This window comes from Lingula anatina, chromosome 1, assembly GCF_051362555.1.
Source record: "Lingula anatina isolate TDL-2025a chromosome 1, LinAna3.0, whole genome shotgun sequence".
NCBI classification, from domain to species: Eukaryota; Metazoa; Brachiopoda; class Lingulata; order Lingulida; family Lingulidae; genus Lingula; species Lingula anatina.
This window is the reverse complement of record NC_141767.1, coordinates 43,889,292-43,910,999: the sequence shown is the minus strand read 5'-3', so window position 1 is coordinate 43,910,999 and position 21,708 is coordinate 43,889,292. Positions and strand designations below refer to the sequence as shown.

General features: G+C 38.1%; 1 protein-coding gene across 8 annotated transcripts in view; it reads right to left on the bottom strand.

Annotated features, from left to right (window-relative positions):
* The window catches only part of LOC106158072 (transducin-like enhancer protein 1), a 25,311-nt gene extending 3,603 nt beyond the window's left edge, over nt 1-21,708 (bottom strand). Inside the window, exons 1-16 of one of the 8 annotated variants that reach the window (XM_013533918.2) lie at nt 21,307-21,708; nt 20,957-21,054; nt 20,600-20,663; nt 19,795-19,839; nt 13,454-13,516; nt 12,344-12,442; nt 11,193-11,364; nt 10,953-10,975; nt 4,669-4,773; nt 4,239-4,292; nt 3,747-3,887; nt 2,109-2,223; nt 1,546-1,769; nt 1,162-1,223; nt 691-871; nt 232-300 (exon numbers count right to left, since the gene is read on the bottom strand). In XM_013533918.2, the coding sequence (XP_013389372.1) occupies nt 232-300; nt 691-871; nt 1,162-1,223; nt 1,546-1,769; nt 2,109-2,223; nt 3,747-3,887; nt 4,239-4,292; nt 4,669-4,773; nt 10,953-10,975; nt 11,193-11,364; nt 12,344-12,442; nt 13,454-13,516; nt 19,795-19,839; nt 20,600-20,663; nt 20,957-21,054; nt 21,307-21,327 (1,536 nt within the window). In that variant the 5' untranslated portion in view covers nt 21,328-21,708. The remainder of the gene's footprint in view (nt 1-231; nt 301-690; nt 872-1,161; nt 1,224-1,545; nt 1,770-2,108; nt 2,224-3,746; nt 3,888-4,238; nt 4,293-4,668; nt 4,774-10,952; nt 10,976-11,192; nt 11,365-12,343; nt 12,443-13,453; nt 13,517-19,794; nt 19,840-20,599; nt 20,664-20,956; nt 21,055-21,306) is intronic. The other 7 variants (XM_013533922.2, XM_013533919.2, XM_013533920.2 and 4 more) reach the window with 7 other exon arrangements.

The window sequence follows — 21,708 nt, the reverse complement described above, 5'->3', positions numbered from 1 at the left end:
AACAAAAACAGTTTCATCATTTCTAATGACTTTCATATGCAACTATCACATTAAAGGAATAAATCTGAAAAACTTCAGCTTTTCAATAATTTAAATCAAATAATTTTATAATACAAATTATTTCACATACTTTTTGTTATGAGCATGTAAAGTTAGTTAAGTATTATAAAATTATTTTCCTATATAAACTCAGTTTAAAGACAAAAAAAAAATGCTTTTGTTTTCACTTACCAGGCAATCCAATTGGGAAACTGGGCTCTTGTTCCCTGGTTGACTTATGTCCCAAACTTTCACACATCCCTGTCAAAACCATATAATGAAATTATAACACTGTATTTGAAAAACGTGTGGAAAGGATTAAAATGAAATAACTTAAAAAATTTAACTGTTATTTAGTTGTGGAAAAATAATCATAGGTAAGCATTGAATTTCTTCCACTTTTTATTAAAATTCACTTATCCACAGAGCAAGCTGAGAATGAATTTTAACCTTCTTTTAAAATATGTTTACTCAGGTGCCACTTCTATTCTGTGCAATTGCACAAACAGATCCAGAAATAACATTTCAATCAAACAAGATAACATTTCAATTTAGAATTAAAATTTCTGGAATTTTCTTACATAGACTCATATGCTCAACCTCAACATTAAAAAAAATGAGCTAAGGATATGGCAAACTTAGCTCACCGACCTTTCCTCCTGTATAGACGTGTCTTGTTGGGTTGCTGATTGTGACTGCGCACACCACTTCTCCATGGTTCAGGGTATTGATCTGCCGGGCATGACGAGGGATTCCTGGACCAATAAGGGCATCTGGTGGAAAGGGCACGGGTTGCATGGTGCCGTCTGCGCTCACGTGAAAGGAATATGCTCTGAAAAAACAAGCATTTGTTCTTATAACTACTTATGAGCAACTTACTGTAAATCTCACTGTAAAAATAGGAATGCAAACCCCCTGAAATGTTTAAATACTGAGCATAAAAATTCACTTTTACTGTGTTTACCTCCAAGCATAATAAAACTCGACAGGATGCACAAACAGTTGCATGGAACAAGAAAATTCAGTTTTCACTTGTGCTTTGTCTAAAATAATGTTTTCGTTCAATGTTTTTGTATTCAGTACAAATCAGTGAGTGTTTTGACAAATTTCTATTTTACTTACGGCTTCCCTCCAGGTATACCCAGAGATGGGGCTCTCATATGGGCATGTGGATCAAACCCAACCTAAAACAATACATGAGGAACCTCTTTAATAACAAATGCAGCAAACAATCTTGTGTGCAATGAAGATTTTGTGTGATGTTAACAGTATTTTTAAACTTCACTTCTACATAACCAAAGACTAAATGAATGTCATTTTTACATTTTCTGGTTTTAGAACATTGATATATAAGCAATATGTGATACTCTTATCAAAGTTATCAAATATGTCTAAAAAATTCAATGCTACTGTTATCTTGAAGCACGATTACTAATATCACCAACATGTTTAATTGTTAACTTTAAAATCAACTTTAACAAAAAATAAACTGAATGCATATCTTACAGCGGCAAGGCGGTCAGCAGTTCCTGGACTACTCACCAGAGGTCTGGGGTAGTTATTGAGTGAGCTAGGAGAGATATTGTTGTGTGCCGCCAGCATGCTGGTGCTGTAGGCTGCCGCTGCGGGGCTCAGCTCGGCCGCTGCTGCCAGACTGTGGGGCACCCCGTGGGGCATGAATGGATACGGACCTGACATGGAGGAAATCGGGGTGCGTAAAGCAGAGGCAACTACAAGGGAAGGACAGAACAGAAAATACATCACTCAACAAAGTGAGTGAAAAGTGTGGAAATAGCATAACCATCAATAAATGACACACTGAAGTGAAGTGAGATGAAGAGAAAAGGTCAAGAGCACAGAACAGAAAAGAACAGACTGGAACACACACATGGAGTCAAGTATACCGGAGAGACACTTTAATATATAAAATTCAAAATACCACTCTTAGACTTTTTTCTTATTAAAAAATTCAACGAATTTCTTGTATGACCTAATTCGTATTAAATATGAATTTAATTTGAACCATAATTTACTACTACTCAGACATTTTATGTAGCTTGAACCCATACCCAGAGGAGGCTTGGCCACAGGTTTAAGTCCACCACTGGAAGGGCCTGGGGTAGCACTGCCAGAGCTTGTTGGAGTTGCTGCTTTGGAAACTGGGGTGCTTGGCTTTTCATGTTGCTGAAACAATAGCGACAAGATCTAGTCAGTATTAATAGCCCACTTCCAATCCTATTCTTTCAAACAGCTTTGGAACAAACCACAAGGGAAAGATTGACAAGGCCTATAATTCACAATAAATTCCATTGCTTTATTGTGCAAGTCACATCCCCCACATAAATACAAGAGGTACATTTAACAACACTAATGGGAACCTAGCACATCATGCACTCGGTAATAAATGAATTGTTCTAATGGATAATTCAACCTAGCTGGCAGTTACTGGTACAAGGGAGTCGGCTCTGATTGGCTGTCTGTGAGTAGAGTTCTACGACCATTAAATGCTAACAAGCTCAGATCTGCAATCCTCCATGTTGACAGACATCAAATTTAATGCATAGGTTTAAAGTAAGGGCAACTCTCTTGTCAGGCAATGCCCAGCTGTGCTTGCTGACAACAACATTAATGCTGCACACCAACCAGAACATTTTTTCTTGTAACATGCCTTTCTTTCACTAAAGACCTGACAACACACAAGATAGTGTTTTTTCTTTTCAATTTAGCTGACTGAAAAGGTTATCTACCTTTGATGTGACCAGTTCAGCTAAATAATTGATATCTCTACACTCATAACTTCCCACATGAAGAGTTTTCTCTCGGCTGCAAAGTCATTAACATCATATGTCACCCAGAAAGACATGGTAGAAAGCCTGTGAATGTTCTTCACTCAGGAAACCAACCCTACTGCTCAATAACTAATTTGCAGCTCTGAAACTTTCATGCTGTCACATTTGTGCTATAAAACTACTGTAATGACTAGATATTTTCAACAGGGGAAAATTGTGAATTTTACAGATACCACATATTTTAAAGTCATAAATTTTTAAAATTAGAAGATTCCTTATGAGAGATAGCAACAAAACTGAATGGCAGGCTACTCTGTAGCTGTGCTCTATACAGCAAAAGGGCCACAAATGCCATATAGAAATGCATTTTCAATGATTTATCTATCAGAAAGATTGATAATTTTCCCCATTAAAAAGATCAAGCCATTACTGTACACTTTAAATAGCTCCTTTTTTATCAGACCACATGTTTCTTAATGAATTCCACTAAGGTGAAGAAAAGAGAGCACTAAGGACAAGGGAATAAAGCACTCCAGTTCTGCTTCTATAAAAATCTATCAATCATCAAGCCTGCCACAGAGGGTAACACCAGTTTGTCACAAGGTCTAGCGAATATTTTGCTTTTGGCTTCTTAATGCTTACAACACAATGTGTTCCAACCTGCCAACTGTTGTGGTGAAGTGAAGACCACACCTAGGGTAATCTTCTCTTTATATTTAACCAATAAATTTCAATAACCCTTGGTAAATAATCCTAATAAAAATGTGATCTGGGACATTTTTATTAAATTCAGGTGCTAATTAGCATCAGCAACATTCACAAACAAAAAGTAAAAACATTTCAAAAAAAATTTTTTTTTCATAACATGACCTCCAGCTCATATATTGAAATTAAGCAATTATTTGGACCAGTTTATACCTGATCTTTGTGCTTTGAGGATGACGTGCTGGCATGTGAGGAGGCATCACTGTGAGGACTTCCCTGGCTCGGGTCCTTGTGGGGCTTGTCTGGCCCATTCTCACGTGGGGACCTCTTCCCATTCAGGGGCGATACTGGATCCTGTACACAAACAGATATACAATCAACTTTTATTATCTCCTTCTCACTGTGTTCTGTCTGATATAGTATGAACAAAAAATAATTTTTTTTGTCATCCATTTTTGTAATGTACAAAATAACTGAATAGTTATCACTGATCAATACATAAACTTACTGAACAGCTATCACTGATCAAAAAAAGTTATCAAAAATGGACTTAAAATTTTCTCTATGACAGACATGATTATCCTCCATTGGAAGATAAGGGCTGTTAATGAAAATGACTATTTGAATCTATCTGCCAATGTTACTGGAAACCAGTTTCTCACATTACATATGTATTAGAATTGATGAATTTGAGTCTATCTTTACCTCATTTGCAACATCCACAACTAAATCCTGATCACTCTTGTCACCATCACTTTCCTGGAAGAGAGAACAATAGATGCAAGCAACAGCTAATAATTTAATCTACTTTACCTCTAAATTGCGCATTAAGGCTTCTCTTAACTTTGTTAAGGGACTAAACACTAATTACATAATTTTCATAAAAATCAGCCACAGCTTCATTTGAAATGTACCAAACAATGTATCTGGATAAATGTCGGTCTTCTGGACAATAATATATACTACTGTAGTATATAAAACTCACCACTGACTCTTAGGAACTACAATGCGCTAGTGGAGAGAGCACATGATGCCCCATGTTTATTGCTTACGTTATTTAGACAAACACATGACATAAAAACGAATATAATAAAAATGACACTAGAGAATGATGAGGCAATAAAGGCAAACTTACGTTTCCTTTATCCTCTGTAGTTCTTCTTTTCTTTGACTCATGTCTATCTGGAGAGATGCTGCGGTTGCGATACTTATCTCTGTCACTTGGGGAAGCAGAATTTCTCTGAAAATAGAAGATCATCAAATAAATCTACACAATTTAGAGATCTATAAAATGCATTTAATGCCAAAAGCTTAGGTTACTTGTTTTACTCCAATATTTTTAAATCAGACAAGTGACAAGTCAGACAATTACCAAAAATTGAATATCTTGGATACAATAAACACTTCCTAACCACTGGAATATACAATATTTATATACAATTATTTCCCGGGGTTGACAGAAAGATGGCGCCCTAGGCAGAATGCAGGCGTCTTGTTCTATATTTGAGGTCAGGAGGTTCTGCTATATTGGCGACAGTCACACAGAATACAAAATCTAGTAAATGGTTTACATTAGATAAATAAATCACATCTTACACACTACTACATTGTTTATGATAATGTGATTCCTATCAGATTACAGGATGATCTGCTCTGGAAATCTACCACATTTGATATCCATACTCCTTGATTACTGCATCAGCCGCAAACTGATGTGCTTGGACTAACAAGAATAATGTCTCAGAAATACACGCCCTTAAACCCAGGCTATCAATCATGAAATACCATTTCCAATATCACCATTCCAGGCTCTCTTTTACTCTGTCCTTTCATGCACAAAGAACCCTCGTCAATGAGGAAAGCTTTTAGGAAAAGATGCATTTATTCTGCAATTTGCTTTGTATCTCAACTCCATCTCAGTTGCGCTCTGTTAGCATATTAATTAGGCCAGCCGAGTCTGCCGTTTCCTTTTGCTGTGGTTAATCATGCTATTGTGTGGCTTGGCTGATGAGATGTATGTTGTGGTGATTTGTTCAGGATGGGCAGGTGAGTGTGTGTGATACCTGTGTGTGCAGGTGAGATAGCTCTCCTGCCAGTAATCAACACTCCTCTTCACACTCTCTGCTGCCTAATTCTCCTATCCTGCGATATCTCACAAGATACTTGAGACGATAGACCTTTAGAATAAATTGGCACTGCGGCAAGCTCTTTGACTTTCTCCATTCTCTGATCATTTTCATGCTGCTGAGCTAAAAGCAAATGCCAAACAAAAATTGATACATCACTCAAACTGCACATTTCCTTCTAATTCACCTGCAAATGCACTGGGCTGGAACTTGTTTTAGAGTTTACTTTTGACCTTTGCTAGCTCGGTAAATGGGCAAGTGTCTGGCAAATAAAGGCGCATGCTTTTTTCTTGCTTGTAACACATGCTTGCACATGATTAATACTGCCTGCACCAACACAACAAGTATATGCAGCTGTTTGCAGGAGATTATCTCTGTACAGAGAAGGTGGAATATGGCACGCTGGCCAACCTAAATTACCATAGATTGCTTTTTCATATAAACAAGAACTGTTTCAGAAGAAGGGCTACTGGTACTTTCTTTGTTAATATTTTCTTTCAACATTTCCAAGTAAAAAACCTTTTACATTAAGTGATACCTACAGAGCTCAATTATTTCATATAAAAAACGTTGTAAAATTTCACATTCATCAAACAAAGCAAACCATCTTTCCATCATCAGCTGACACCAGGTACATTTTTAAAATAAGATAAGGGTGTGAAAATCAAATTTAACCAAAATAAGTTTTAATAAAAAATTAGTAAATGCCATGGAAAAATGGGCATTGCATAACTGCAGGTAATAATCTTCAGAGAGGGCCTTGAAACTAAACAAAAATAAACTCATTCATAAAAATAGCAGACCATAAAAAAAAGCTTTGAGGAAAATGAATACTGTGCATATCACCACACGAATACCCCATCAATGCACAGATTGCATCACAACTGTAAGTCATTCCTAGACACTCTCAGATCTGATAGGTGATACGCACAACCTTAGCAAAATCGAATGCATTTTCTCAGCACTTTCCTTCAGGGACCTTAGAAGTCGAGAATGAATGCTATCACAATGTGACTTCAGTAAGTACACACATCTCCCTAATGAGGCACTCTTTAATTTCCCAGTGGTTAGATTGTTTTGGCCTACTGTCTGCCTCACAAGTCCGCATTATTCTTGATAATGATATATTAGTTCCTGAACAATAGAGAAGGAAAGACCCAAGGGACAGTAAACTTGCTTCAATCCATTTTACTTTCTGGGTAGACTTCATAATTTTCCAATAACTCACACTATGTGGAAATTATGACTTCTGCCAGTCGATGGAAGGAATGATCTGAGTACAGACAAATATCCATGTCACACTCGCATACACCAAACCAATCAAAGACTGAAAGAGAAAGTAATAGTCTTTATGAGGGCCAATTTATTCTAGGGGACAGTGAGGAGACAAAGCATTGTGAATTCATTTTCTGAAGCTGTGAATCACTGAACAGCTGTTGTCTCATCTACTATCAGTCACTGCTAATCAAATGAACCTTTTCAAAGTCAATTACAAGCAAGAATATTTCAGTGTCCTCTTCCCCTTCTCTGGGGTTGAGTTGGGCATTAATGAAAATTTGTGATCAAGCAAAACAGAAACTTATCAAAGTCTCAAATAATTAATATTTTTGAAAATAAAAAGCTGCATATTAAACAATCATCACCATCTGTTCAGTAGCTGCTCGTCACGTGTTAGCTCCTCCCCCTCGACCATGAATTTCAAGTGAATGAATAAGCTAAATTAAACACTTTCAGTAGCAAGCCATGCACTGGGATACCTCTCCATTGGTATATATTATTATGATCTCGCCTGATCAGATAATTCATTTAGTACCATAGAAGTTGGAGATGAGAGTCAATAATAGATGATAATACTCTCTGACAACCACATTTACCTGAATCCCTAAGTGCAGGCCACATAACTGCTATTTGCTGGTAATCATATCAGTTTGAAAATTACAGGCTGGTTGCACACACATGTCCTATTGAGATATAATTAGTTTAATGGCAGCAGCCGAAGTCTGGGGAGTGTGAAAGAAGAAAGGGAACTGGCTGTCAATTACAGCTCACTTCCTTGTAACGGTCCGCCTCCCTGGGTGCTTCTGTGAATCGTGGGAAATCAACAGAACAGTAATTTCAAGCTCCTATCAATATGTGAAGTCAAGCACGGCACCCAGCGTAATTCAAGTAGAGAGCAAAATAGTGTCTTCAAAATGCCAGGGGATTGTTAATTTTAAAGAACCAAGCTCAATTAGGTTCTTTTTTTTTCTGAGATAATAGGGGCACTGTCCTGTGAAGAAAATCTCGATCTGAATTATCAATTCTAAATACACTTACAGAGAGCATTAACCCATATGTACTATATATATTTACTGATCATAATAATAAAATGTCTTAATTAAATGAATGTAAACAAACAATTCTCTGGAGTTCCAAAGTTTTTCCACATGTTTCTTTTGTTTTTGTTTTTTTAGCACTGTAAAATGACTCCCCATTTAATGAAAGGATGTGATCATATTTCATTTCAACCAAATAAGTCTTCTTATTCAACACAAAAGGATGACACATATGACAACATAGATACCAACAATAATAACCATTCTATGCTTTAGGTTCATGCAGGTTTGTCCTCCACATCAACCTACAGATGAGTCTGTTTTTTTCCTTCACGCACAAGCAGCAAAACATCTACCAAGGACCAGGATTGTTGTTCTAACCATTCTATTTGTCATGTCCACAACACCTCACCAACAAGGGGTTACATCAACATTCTTATCACCTGAACACCCAGCTTCTCGACATACAGGTAATTTTATTAACCAGATACACAGGCCGACAAAATCCCCTCAGTAAACAGACCCCATATCCACTATATCCATGGCCTAAGTCATGCCATTGAGCAATGTGCATACACTAGGGCAGAGCAAACAGACTCCTCTAAGCAGCTTATTTGATGTGCTAAAATTTCTATGTAAATAGAGAGGTGTGTCAATAGAACCAGGCAGACGTGTTGATACAATTCCGACCCAATCTACCTGGACTTTATAATATTAACTGATTACTGACTGAGTCCAGGGCACTAATTCTGTTAAACCTTCGTAGATTTGGTCAACAGATCAGGTAGCTTTATCAAACTGCACCGACAATGGAAACAGGGGCCACTGACACAATGGAGAAAAAACTCCAATGTTCTGGATCTATGAGAAAAAATAATGGTGAATTGTTCAATGTATTTTTAATTTTAATTAGAGTTGATTTAGCAGCCCTTGTGACTCAGAATCTATAAAACCACTTTCTTATACATGGAGTTTACAGTAAACAGCTTTTGGGCATTACTTCTCAGCCACAGCAAATACAGCTAGATTATCGTTTCATCTAAGTACCTTTTGTTAGTTATGCCATGTCAACAATTGTTTAACTGACTGACATGGTGTACACATAAAATAGCCTCGTCAACCCATCCAACTCTCTAAGAGCAAACAAAGCTGGGTGTTTATCATACAAAGAAATTCGAACCTTTTGTGTGCACAGAGTTGCAACCACTCAGTCTGTTTGAAAAGGTCCCCGTTATTCATTTGTAGCAAGCTGGCAGAAAAATTGGCCAATTTACTCGGGCATGGAATGCATGAAAATTTTATACGTCTTTAACAAATAATTCACAAACACACTATATTTACTCTCCTACTTCTTGCCTATTGTGGCGCATAATCCGACACTTGCTTTTGAGAATAATGTGGATGTATGAATAGCCCCATCATCAATTACCCCCTCCACAGAAACAAACTTATTCATCAAAACCCAACACGGGCACTGACCTGCAAATAATCTGTGCCCCTCTGCACAAAACGTCATCCTTTGTGCCTCGCTGACTGGGAACAGGAGCACAGATGACACCATTCAGGTACATATACATACACAAATAGTTGGAGGTAGCCAAGGGAAAAATAGACACTTCTTTAATAACAATCCACAGCTCGACAAGGAAAGGTGCACACTGGAGTGGAGCGAAGGGGAGAGAAGAGTTGGGGCTGGGGTTGGGGGGAAAAGAAAGCTGCCAAAAACCAGGTACTTGAAAGAAAATTCAGTAAATAATTATCATGCAGCAATCATCTTTGTAGGTGGCAGGAAATATGTGAAAAACTTGTATTTCATTTAAACTGTTGTTCCCTGCTGAGGCAGACAGAGACCACCTTATGACTACTGCTATCAATACCCCATTGAGCAAACCAAAACCATGGACAGATTAACTTTCATACAAAGAAGGCATACCTGAAGCATTACCTCATTCCAGTAATGGAAAACAGGGTCGCCTATCCCCACAGTGCTTAACCACAGACTATAATAACAGTTCCAGCTAAGCTCCCACCCCTAACCACAAAACTATGTATGCCTCCTACTTGAGTGTCTTTTTTCATTTCAGTTCTACTGTACATATATAATCTAATAATGACCACAAAGATGTTAATACCTATAAAGCATATGTATATTATTTATGTATATAAATGACAAAACTGGCTTTCACAGTATGTTTCTTAATGGGTAGTCAGCTCAATTTTAAAGTCAAAACATTTTTGAGGCACCTTATATACCTTGTTTCCAATTTCAAAAACATTAACAAAGACACAGATGGCATGTATTTTCAACAGGAACAGAGTAAAAGAAATATAATTTTCTGCTAAATGATTAAAATTACTTCAACAGACCTCAACTTTGGCAGCCTGCTGATTCCCTTCAGATGGGAGGGTAGATTACCAGATGGCATGGTAAGTTGGGTGGGGGTGGGAGGGGGGGGGGATGAGAATTAAATGATAAGTTCCTTGACACTGGATTTAGACAGGCAGAACACAAGAAGCAAGGCCAAGTGGCTGGCAGGCTGGCAGTTTACCTGGTGAAGCATGCACTGCAAACCCACCATTCATCAGAAACTGATGGTGGTTAATATGCATAACAACAGCTCACGCGCAACACACATGTACACATTCAGTCTGCCGTGGTGTATTACAGCCATCATTAACATTGTATAGAATTAGCCCACCATCTCTGCATCCCTGACAAAAGAATACACCTGCCTTCCTAAAAGATCTGCTTGGCAACCTATTACGCTACTTTCACACCATTGTTTGTACTTCAAAACATGGCTGTTAATTATACCAGGAGTAACTCTAGAGGTTTCCCCCTTTTCCGCCAAATCATATCTGAATTTTACTGATGTATTTTTTATGCAGGTCTTCAATTCCTAACAACACCCAACTGTTTAAACACGGTCATGCAACACTAGCAGAAGTGATAATGACACCAAGCACAGATAACTTACATGTCTGTCTTCACTTGCTGGGGCTAAAAAGAAATCAAAGTTCACTATGAATATGAACCCACTATGGCAATAATACCACAATTACCATCATTTTTTTCAACAAAGCAATTATGTGCAGCTCTTTTATGTAAAATGTTTTTCTGTAAATAATAGATTAAGACAATATATAGAGAATAAATCATAAATATCTTAGCAAAAATAACCTTATATATTTATCTGCTTGTCATAACTGTCACTTACGTTTCTCTTCCTTTAATAATGGATGTGCTGCGGCCGAGAGAGCCAGGAGTCCCGCGCTGCTGCTGGGGGGCAGGGGTGGCTGCAGTCCTGGGTGGAGCCCTGCTGGGGGTGGGGGCAGGCTGCTCAGGGGTGGGGCGTGAGCGTGTGGTAAATGTTGGGCCTGCATCTGTTGCTGGAATAAGCGTGTAACTCTGAATGGTTTCACAACATGGCATGCAGATAACCAACAAAATATACACACGTAAGGTTCTTTTTTTATTTTTAGGCCACAATTTTTTCAACTCACAGCAAAGATAAATATCAATTCTTCTACAATTATCCAAAATAACCCACAGCAAAGGTCATCTTAACATCAGAATTAACTGACACGAGTGAAAAATACAAGTATTGATCTTCTTAAGCTAGTAGCAAACATACTTCAATAAAAATAAAGTTGTATAGTATTTCAAATTGCATTAGTTGATCTTTAAGTGTTACCCAACATTTCTAGGGGAACACATAACAGAAACCGATCTCTTCTCCTCAGATATACAACATTATGGACAAATAAGTGATACTGATGGTGGTTTTAAAAGCTATTCTGACCTTGTCCCTCATAACATTTATTACACTACAGCTACCATTATGTGTGTACACTGCATATTAAGTTACTGATTGTTAGCACTAAACTCTACAACTGTAGTAACCAGAAAATATCTATAATTAAGGTGCATCAGGCCTGTACATAGACTGTTTTGTTTACAGATACTGAGATGCTTCTACTTTGATGAGGAAAGATAGATTTCCTACTGTCTATATTATATCCAAGGCTATTCAAAATGTACCCATTATCAATAATAAAAAATATGTAATTTCTTTTATTTTTTTAATTTGGGGATGGGGTGCCAAACCTGTTAACCCTCCAAATTAATTAAACATCATTTGGAAATTGTTTCTGTTATTCAAAATGGAAAAATGCAGAAATGATGGCAAGGAAAGAATTCATGCAAATCAGAATATAATGTGTTTGATGACAACAGATTTTTTTAATCTAATGAAGTATAGGGTCACAGGAAAGATTGGGGAGGGTGGGGGGGGGGGGGCAGAAAGAAGAACAAGGAAGAATAATTTTTTACGCCACACACGGGTGATACTGCCCTGATGCAACTTACCAAAAAGTGTTTGTCACCACCTACCCCTATGATAGCATTTAATTCTGCCATGGTGACCTGCTTGGCCCGCTCGACTGCTGCTGCCACCTGTTGCTGGTGCTGGAAAATGAAGGGGAAAAAAAACAACACATACATGTGCGGCAAAGCTGAAAACTTGAAATAACATTGCAGACATGACTTGGGAAGCCCTGTGTTAAAGCAACATAAACAAAAGATAATTTGTTCAATTGTAACACTAAGAGACATGTGTAAGGTGGCAGGCACTTTTGAATTTGGATAAAATCAACCTCCCCATGTTTGGTATTTATGTGTTTTATGTTGTACCCTTTGGGGGAATGTAGCCCCTAAGAGGGAGAACATGGTTCACCACACTGACATATGGCAGAAGGTTTGTATGTTAATGTTGAAGAGGTGCACATGCCACAGTACAGGCCAGACTTGAAGGGTTCCTGTACAGGAGGGAGGCAGTCAGTTCAGTGCAGCAACCTCCCTTTTGTGTAACACAATCGTTACCAAGCCACAAGAAAGGAGGAACATGTGCTGTTAATAAATAACAAGAATTCTAATAACGCACCTACACTGCACTTCTGAAGTCTGACCTCAAGTTTAAATTGCAACAAATATTCAAATTCATGAGAGTTCATAAGACATTTACAAATCTTTTTTTTAATATTTATCTTAATCAGAAAACCTTGAGATCAACAATGTCAAAATACTGCATACTTATTAACTTAGCAGTCCACAAATAAAGAGTATGGAGGCCCAGACAGCTGGCCTTGAATTTGATTATGTTGGGGGTTAAATGACCATCAAACAGCTTAATTGCCCACAATAAGCAGAACTGAGTAACTGATAAAAAACAGATTGAAAAATTAACCCTTAAAGAAGAAATCCCTTTGAGCAGATGTAGCATACCTCCTTTAAGTATAGCACCAGTTCTTCAGCTCACTCTAGAAAATACTTGGCCAATTTCAGCCAAATCAATATTCTGAACAAAATCAGTGATGGATTTGGTGTAAAACAGTCCAACATTTCACTTTTTCTTTGCCAAATTAAAATTTGTTTAGTTTAAGACGGAATCTTACTATGCCAGAAGGACATGGAACTTACCTCCTGGGACAGAAACGGGATAACTTGCGCCAGGATAGCATTCAGCCTCTTGGCAATCTCCGTCTAGGAAAAAAATTATATAAAATAGACCAAAATTAACTCTGAGAAAACCACAGCATCCACTTCGTTTACAATAACATGATAACATGGTTTGTACTATCTGAAATGAATTTCACTGATCTACTTTGGCTTCAAAAAGTGAATAAATTATAACATAAATAAAAATTATATCTTAACAAGGAAATGGTAATCCCATTTACAATAATGATCAGTTAGCAATCAAAAGCAAACAAAACAACAATGACTGGTTAATTTTCAAATCTGATGGAGCACCGAAGTAATCAGTGCTTTATGCCAATAATCAGGAACAATGGACATTCAGTAATAGATCAGTTGTCAGACATATTTGCTTGTTTCTCAAATTATCACGAGATTCCATATCTAAGAGGTAACCTGAAAATAGTGATGTCATAAAAATTGTGAATAAACATTACTGGACAAAATGAGTCTAATAAGCAGTACAGGACTGAGAGAGAACAGGTTTTATAGATCTGCATTCAACATCTACTTTGCATAAACTCAGCTCTTGATTAAAACCAACCAATCACATTGTGAAGTCAAAAGGAAAGAAAATCCCTAGTCCTATCACTTGCAGGAAAGAGACACTACTTAAATAAGCTTTTTTTTTTCAAATTCTCACAGGACAGACTTTTTTCCATAATTCTCTTTCTTTAACAAGTTATGTGACAGCCCAGGTTACTGAAAATGTCAATCAATGCTTCACAACCATTCCTATAATGGCAGCAAAAATAATTTCATTCAACTCTGAATTCCATTTCTTGTCTCACACAAATGTCACGATGGCAGCTTTGCATTAGAACTTGATTCCCATACCAGCAGCAAGAGATATCACACTTCTGGTCTGGAGCATCAAATAAAGCCCACCAAGGGAAATACAATCACCAATCATCTTGCACTACATCATTTAAGCCCTCACCATTTGCTTCCGAGATCTGCAAGTCTAATAGCGGCAGTAACTTTCAAACAAGCAGTAACATGTAATTCATTTTACTGTCCCCCTAGATGATTCTCTGTTTCTGTTGCCTTCAGACCCATACATCATCTCACATGGTCTAAGTTCTAAGCACTGTAAGTAACCTGATTGGAGAGGCCTACTAGAAACCAAGGCATATTATCGGACAGAACAGATAAAATCTATGTATTTTTTTTTCAGAAAAGCAATACTGTTAGGCTAATCTGATAAACATTTAACAAAATATTTGAGCATAAAAATGTGAAAAAAAGCTCAATTATGTATATTTACATCTGTCAGAATCTACTTTTTTTTACCTTTTGACAAACATTCTATGTTCTCATCTGAGCCTAGTCACCTTTTGGGCTTCTAGCCACAAGCAAAAGCATGAGGATGGGAGTCATACATGTTTTCTACCCTTGAAGGTTAACCACATATCCTAAGAACCAAGGTACCCAAAGGTTGGTTGGTTAACCACAGCTGGTCAACGAGCCTTGTTGATGGACTCATGCCTTGGGTAATCAGCATCTTGTGGTGGTAGTGGCAGCAGACTGAACCCTCTAGAGGTGCTAACTTGATTGGAGACTTTCTGAATCTCTAATTAAAGATCATTTATGCATATGAACCAAACCCTAGAGGGGACATCACTTCAAAATCACAAACATTGATTGTACTTTACTAAAACTGATTAAATTTTACATGAATTGCTCGGGGTAGAGATGAAGTAAGTTGAAGTAGCCTCGGGAGACGGAGCTAGGCATTGTATTGATGACAAGCATCCATTGGGTCTCAAGGCCTGGGAATTGCAGCATCAAGGATAAGAAAAGTCATAGCTCTAGGGAGAGTTATTCAAAATCACAAGTTTATGGAATGGATTTCACAAAAATCCAATAATAGTTCACGTCCCAGCTGACCCATTCTGTGCCGCATTCTGATTGGTTGTTCGACTGTGGAACTGACAGATGCCTCCCATGTTATGATGAGATCAGGCGCTTGCTGCCACAACTGATAATTCAACCGTTTCCCATTTACTTCAGGGAATTGGAGATGGGTCATATTCCACTGCAAGACAAAACAATGAGCCATTGCTATGCAAATGTCTTTTCTGTGGTAACTGCATCCAAATCTCCATTTGCAATTGTATCAATCTCCATTTACTGGTCATCCTTTTAATGCCCACTGTCCCCGAGCAGAGCATGGGTTCTTCACATTCCAACCTGATCTCACATAAAGAAAACATTAGTGTTGGAAGTGCAGCTTGATGTAATTTGGCCAATCCTTTCAAGAGAACAAATATCCCCCACACTCATCATCAATATTGATCAACATTCTCTGCTACATACACACACTCACACACAATGCCATCTAGTTGTAGTCCACAAGACCCCCTTCCCTCATCAAAACTTAATGGAATTTTGTTCCCATGGCAACGGCAGATTAGGCTGATTATTGGAGGTCTCCCACCTCTAGTCGCACTCATTACTGATGATTATCAGTTTAAGAGGTGTACCAGTCATTAAGCAAAGCAGATGGTATTTTTTCACATTATTTTGTGGTTGTTTTGTTTTCAGGCCTGCAAGCTAGTCTATAGAATGGCTTTTTGCTAATTCACTATCTACAGTTTCTGTCTCCCAAATGACTGGTAATTAGGGATGTACTCATGAACTTCAAGGCTATCCAATACATGAAGGAAGCTGGCCTCATGTGTTGGGGAAAATTAAATCTGCACACATCTTCAGACAAGTGATTTGATTATTCAGTAAAAGGGTGATAAATTTCACTGACAGAAATTGTAGAGGTGCTTTTATCACCAATCAAATTTTACTTGCGATTATTGATGTTAACAAAGCAGCCGCTGGTACAATTGGTGTGCCTTTTAAACCTGAGCTCTGGGGAATGTTTACTTAGGTCGATTGTGTATCAGACATCTTCTTGAGATGTCTAGGGTGTTTACCCAAGAAGTGGTTTCAAACCAAAGTGAAGGGAGAATTTATTTTTCCAACTTGTCACATATATTGCCACACAGTGAGTTAGTCAGGGTTGTTATGAGAAAAAGATACAGACCAAATGGCTTAATTATAGCAACCTTTCTAGACAGTTAGGATAAATAGCATGGGTATTTGGATAAATGTTTGATTTTTAAAAAAAAACTTTGTATGCATTGTGTGACATCTACATACTTCTTTTCACTGAAGTGGCAATGACGTTCTATGAAGATGAGGATATATCACTGGTCTGAATGAAAATGTTTGTTGAGGGATCAATACGGCACACAAAAGTGAACCATAAGTTGTATTTGTTCAACTTGAATTCAATATCCCCACACTATTATGATTAGTGGGTTCAATATGTTTGATATGCAACACTAGCTTTGGTGCAGTTTAAACACTTTAATAACAATAGACTTGAATAGATTACCAATACTACATGACCCCAGCTTGCTCAATTTAGAGCTACATTACTCTTGGTGAAAATCAATGACAATAAATTGACCATCACTGTACTCCCACAGACTGTGGCTTTCACAGCATATTATGGGTCCAGGTACTCCCCAAGTTAATTTGGTTCCTCTCCCCCTTCCCCCAGTCTTCCCCCTCTTGGAATCAGTTGAGCAAACATGAATGTATGCATAACGAAAACAGACACTGAAAGATTAGTTAGAAGCCTTCAAGTTTGCCTTCTTTCAACAATTAGCAGTTCATGATAACCAGATAGTTGATGCCTTCATTGAGACGTGACCCCAAAGAACTATTCACATTTGCAACTCCCAGCTGTCGGAAAATGAGAAGAGGCCGCTTTTTACAACTGCTCCTTTTTCTGTTCCCTGCAGTGCCGAGCCCAATACCAATCTGACAACACTATTTGCAGTGCAGTGTTTACCTGTGCCCAGAGAATGTGCCTTTAGCAAATATCAGATCAATTTTCTACAATGACACAGGAACTTAAAGCAATAGTATGCTAGGCTTGTCACCACAACAATACTTGTGAATTGTTGACAGTCTAATTCAATATTGACTCTACTTATACAGTTTTGCACTGTGTCCCAGTCAAGTGCACATAAAGCTGTTTTAAACAGCCTCCCTCAATAGATATTGATCCTTCAGCAAACAATGAAGCTCGAAGAAGTATTTGTTTTTATAGAAGCTGCAACAAAGGATTAGGAAAACAATTTTGTATTTATTTAGATAATTGCAAAGAAATTTCAGATTGATTTCGAATCATTCCCTCAATTAAATCCAACGAGAGGGAACAAAGGTGCTTTCTAATGGGCTTGTTTAATTTTCCCTTGTGTGGGTTACTGGAGCTTCTACACTTCCATTAATCTTTCTGTAGCCATTGTCCCCATAGTAACATTACTGCGTCTATTTGATATTCTGTTTAAGCAGGGAAAATTACCTGATCAATGGCTTCATCTAATTTTGTAAGCACCTTAGTTCGGCAAACACCTTTAGATTTTGGATCAACATCATAAGCAAGCATGGGCTGCAGGTTGTAAGAGGTCTGGTCAACTTGGGGAGCTGGGTTATTTGAACAAGCCCAACAACATTCCTATGGGGTGCTCCTCAGTGCAAAATTAATCTGTAACCATACCAATTTCGCCAGTCTAAACTTAGACTTGCTTACTGGAGGAATGAAATCATAAACCAAACACTTTCAAGTAGAGTTTAGTTTAGATGCAGTGATCCATACAGGCATCTCTTATCTACAGCTAATTGAACCCATGGCTGTTGATCAGCTCTGAAACATTACAACCCCTGCCTTCTTCTCGATCTCCATTACTGCCACATGTGGCCAATCAAAGCTCATGCACTTGTGTTCTTAGGTATGCCTGACAGGGAGGCGTGCACTCTCTGCAGACCTTCTGCATCTTGGAATGTATTCAGCAAAAGTCACAGCCCTGGGCATGGATATGGTAAAAAGAGGAACAGCATTCTGACTCTGAATCCAGAGGAGCATCCTCACATACCCTGCTCATGAACATAGCCCTAATTAGCCACAAGACTCAAATGTTATCCAAACACCTTCTGCTTAGCCTGCTGCCTTTATTACATCCATGACATCAGTGGTTAGCTCAACCAATAAACAGCCTGTCAGTGGGGGAAAAGATGAGTCAAGATGCTGCAGGGGCTTTCCTGTCACGATTAAAATTACTTCCACAGAGTGAAACCACATCTTTGAGTCTACCATGTTCATTTCTCGGAAAATGTATGATGATAAAACCGTGAGGTCGTCAGCTTGCTCTCCCCAGTAAGCATGGCAGGGTTTAATATCAATAATCTGATATTAAGGAAAATGCGCAGTTGGTAAATCCAACCTTTACATCACATGAATTTCCCAATATTCTGGGAATATTTACTGATGCAGAAACCGGCTTCAATTAAAAAAAAGTTATTATTTCTGTAATGGCGTGTGACAGTTGTCAAGCACGCACATTTAAATTATAGAAAGATTCAGGTTTATCATGATGCTGGTAGTCCTGATGCTATGGTGACCTAGGAAATTATCAAGGGATGTGGCAAGCATAATTTCCACTCATCTTAACCCCTTATTCCCCAATGCAGCCTCATTCAGACAGGATGGTCTCACTAAATGAAGCTAATTTGATGACGCCAGACCACAGATAATTACCTACACATTTTTCTCTCTCCTTGAACTGAGCAGTCAGTCGTCTTATGCTCTCCGCCTCCCTGCCCATGCCCAGCTGCTATAAACCACACACCACTCCATATTGTCTGCACTGAACAACAAGAGCACTCATGTTTACAACAGCTGCTGTCACTGACAACTGTTTCCCCATTGTGCCATCCTGGAGTTCTATTCACACTTGATCACAATGAGGATCATGGTTTTAAAAACCAATCCACACCACACTGACTGAGGGGTAGGCAAAGCGATTATCTTGATTGATGATCAAATGGCCATTGGGCAATCTCTGAGTGACCAGTCCTTTTTAATTTGAAAACTCCTTTGGTAAAATCAACCCAGTCATGCGGAGAACAATGTGGTTGAGGAATCCAAGCTGACTTATGATGTGATGAGCTCAGCCCCAGCCTGGTGTGTACTAAGCTGTGTGATACACAATAGCCATGTCTCTTCACTTCAAAGTGAGAGACCGCACCTGGGGACACTTGGGTGCATTTTACCTTGGTCACAACAATTGCACTTTTTAACTGTTGCTAGAGTTGTACACCTCCAGTCCATTAATCCCTTCAATAAACTGACAAGGGAGACGTCACGCCGCAGTAGCTTCGCGCACCACAGTTCTTTGAATAATACATTAAGACTGACAGAAATGAATGTTTCTTACCTGTTTATGCATCTCCACATTCAAGCCATAGGACATTTCATAGTACTGAAATGGAAATTAAAACCAAATCAACCCAGTGCCTTCATGTCATTTAAATACCACTTGATGGGCCTTCAAATAGCTATCTAATAACAATTGTCAAGTCCTCAAGAGACAGTCAACTCCATTTAATGGGGATAGGTAATGAATGCACTACAGCACAAAATTTGGGGATGTTTTATTGTGAGATATGATCTCACACTGCTGCCAAGCATGTTTAAGTACTTAGTGCTGGTTAGTGATAAGCATCCTCATATTTTTTATAAATGAATATAAGTGTACGAGAGAAAACAATAGTTTTTTTTTTCAATGACAAACATGCCATGGGGACCACCACAAATATGTACCCAAATAATTTTAAGAGCTTGGGGTTTATAACTATTTGACGAATTATTCTAGAATTGTGGTTGGCTTTGAAAGGAAATGTTACTGCGGTGGTATTATGCCTCTGTGGTTTCTAGCATGTAATTATCAATGCAGCATGATTAAATAAACAGGCTCTAAGGCTAACCAGCCTAAATAATCAATGTTCAACTTGAATCATCAGCTCAAGCCACTGGGCTCTAAGGTAATAATTATAACACCAAAAAACCTAACAGAGGCTATAATTACTCAAATAACTCCAAAGGCAAAAAATATTTAAACAATAGTTATGTGAAAGTGATCTTCTGGCTCTCTAAATGAAAAATGTTTCTTTCAAAAATTTAAGGAGTTTACATCAATATTTGTGATAAGTTTCTTGTAAAACAGTAATTTAAATACTTACCATAACATAATGTCTCTGCATCTCAGTCTTCTCCTGGGCTAGTTTTTCACATTCCATTTTTAAACTGTGAACAAGAAAAAAAGAAAAAAAATGGAAGCTGTTACACATGCTGCAACTATTTCACAGTCATTACCCGTGAACTAAATCTGCACAACATTTATTACTTTGTCATCACGGAATTTTAGCTGATTTAGAAATCCAGAGCACCCTTGGTTGTTTGAGTGCAGTTACTAATTGGAAAAATATTCAAAGGGGCAAAACAACAATGTATAACTCAAAATTAATTTGTTTTGGGTTCCAAGTGATTCATACAAACAGAAAAAAAATCTTAAAAAAAAAGAAAAAAATCAAACTGACCTGTGGTATTGGGCTTGAAGGAAACTGAATTCCTCTTTGATACGGTCACATGATTCGGCCACCGTAAATTTGAACGGCTGGCCCGGCTGGTGGGGAGCCTGAAATGGAAAAATGGGTCGATTGGATGTAGGGACGAGGTGATACAGCATATTTCTGATCGAATTATACGACTGCAACCATAGGTTTACGTAGATGGATAAACGATTGTTTTTCACATGAGTTCTAGCTGAAGATAAATACCTAGGGATGGGCTTGGGTGAATCTCAGACTGTGTCAACTGAACCGTGAAAATAAGGCGTACAAACAATACGCGAAATTCCAGCAAGATTTCGAAATAAGATTCAACTTACCGGATGTCTATTGGGATACATCCCGGCTGCCCGTGTGATAGCTTGATCCCTTAGATCAGTGAAATATTGTAAAACACCACCGCTTCAATGACAGGGCGGATATTCCCACCAAAGCTCGAGTCTTTCTTTGTGCAGCGATTTGAACTTCACAGCCAAATTAACCTATCGATGCTGGATTATTTCTAAGAATTCTCAATCGTCGATATTCCTAATGTACCTGGAATCACACTACAGTATCTGATATTCGACAAAGGTGGTCAAATCGGCTAAAATAGGTGAAAATGTCCCTGGGAAAATTTGCTCGCCTCGTACCAGATGCCACACACAGCATCCACGACATGCGGTGTTTAGCCAAGTAACAAAAGCGCCAAGCAATACAACTTGCCATATATGGAGTAAACT